The following is a 1,212-nucleotide window of genomic DNA, read 5'->3' as shown; positions in this document are numbered from 1 at the left end:
AGCTCCGCCTGCATGTGCTCGGTCGCTCTGGGCAGGCAGGCGGGCGGCACACGGACACGTCGTCCTCACCGCGTGCCGGGTTCCAGGACGTGCTCCCAGCAGCCGTGGGCACTGCGGCGTGTGAGCGTGCGGGAAGGGACGGGCAGGCCCGTGTGCACGCGTGGCACCCACCTTCGCCACCCTGCCCATGTCGTCCATGGTGGCCCTCTCCTGCGGGAACTGGGCGAACGTGCTCTCGATCTTGGCGATGACGGCGTCCACGCTGGCGGCCTGCTGGGGGCGGCCCCTGGGGAAGTAGAAGGCTGGAATGCTCTGGCTGGTGGCTGGGGGCGCCGGCTCCTCCTTCTTCCTCTGCACCTGCGCGGGCCGAGGGGCGCCCGGTCAGCCCGCCACTCAGCACGCCCGGGACCGCGCCTGGGACCGCGCCCGCTGAGCACCCCCGGTCAGCACGCCAGCGACTTCGCCTAGTGACCTCGCCCGGTGACCTCGCTCGGTGAGCACGCCCTGTCAGCACGCCCGGGGACCTCGCCTAGTGACCTCGCCCGGTGAGCACGCCCAGTGACCTGGCCTGGTGAGCACGCCCAGTGACCTGGCCCGGTGAGCACGCCGAAGGCCACTCCTTTCCCGTTCTGTCCCGATGCTTGTCCCAGCTAAGGGCCGTCCAGAAAGCCGCGACACGTTTTTGCACAGAAACACTCAGAATACATTGTGGCTTTCCTGGCGGCTAAGTATGTCTTTCAAGGCGGAGCAGGAGACTGAGAAGGGCACCCTCCACAGGGTCCCCCAGCTGCCAGCCAGCCAGGACCAAGGTGAGGCCAGTCTCCCAGAGGGCTGCGGCATGGCCCCAGGGACCCAGCGCCATGCCCCGCACTCAGCCCAGACGTCTTCCTCACGCTCACGCAGACGTGTCCGCACAGAAGGGGCAGCTCCCCGGCCCAGGGGGACAGAGCCCACAGGCCTGACTCGGGTGCGGGTCCTGTCCAGGGCGTGCACAGCAGGTGCATGGGACGGAGGACTGAGGACGGGCAGGCGACACGAGGCTGGGGCTCTGCTCTCCCCTCCCTCCTCTCTCCCTGTGTCTCCCTCACGCACACCATGCTCTGCTGTCCTGATCAGACTAGAAAGGCAGCCGCCTGGATGCAGGTGAGCCCGGCTGACCCGGACGTGGACAGAGAGGTCCGGACAGTGCCCATGGGCTGCGCCGCGGTCTCC

General features: G+C 68.8%; 1 protein-coding gene across 1 annotated transcript in view; it reads right to left on the bottom strand.

Moving 5' to 3' along the window:
• Nucleotides 1–862, bottom strand: part of PPP2R3B (protein phosphatase 2 regulatory subunit B''beta) — a 16,718-nt gene extending 15,856 nt beyond the window's left edge. Inside the window, exons 1-2 of the mRNA XM_014582518.1 lie at nucleotides 776–862; nucleotides 172–357 (exon numbers count right to left, since the gene is read on the bottom strand). Coding sequence (XP_014438004.1) covers nucleotides 172–357; nucleotides 776–862 — 273 coding nt within the window. The remainder of the gene's footprint in view (nucleotides 1–171; nucleotides 358–775) is intronic.
• Nucleotides 863–1,212: the final 350 nt, after the last annotated feature.

Source organism: Tupaia chinensis, unplaced genomic scaffold, assembly GCF_000334495.1.
Source record: "Tupaia chinensis unplaced genomic scaffold, TupChi_1.0 Scaffold143644_1, whole genome shotgun sequence".
In the NCBI taxonomy this organism is placed as follows: Eukaryota; Metazoa; Chordata; class Mammalia; order Scandentia; family Tupaiidae; genus Tupaia; species Tupaia belangeri.
Note: the sequence above shows the minus strand (reverse complement) of the source record. Positions and strands in the feature narration are given on the sequence as shown.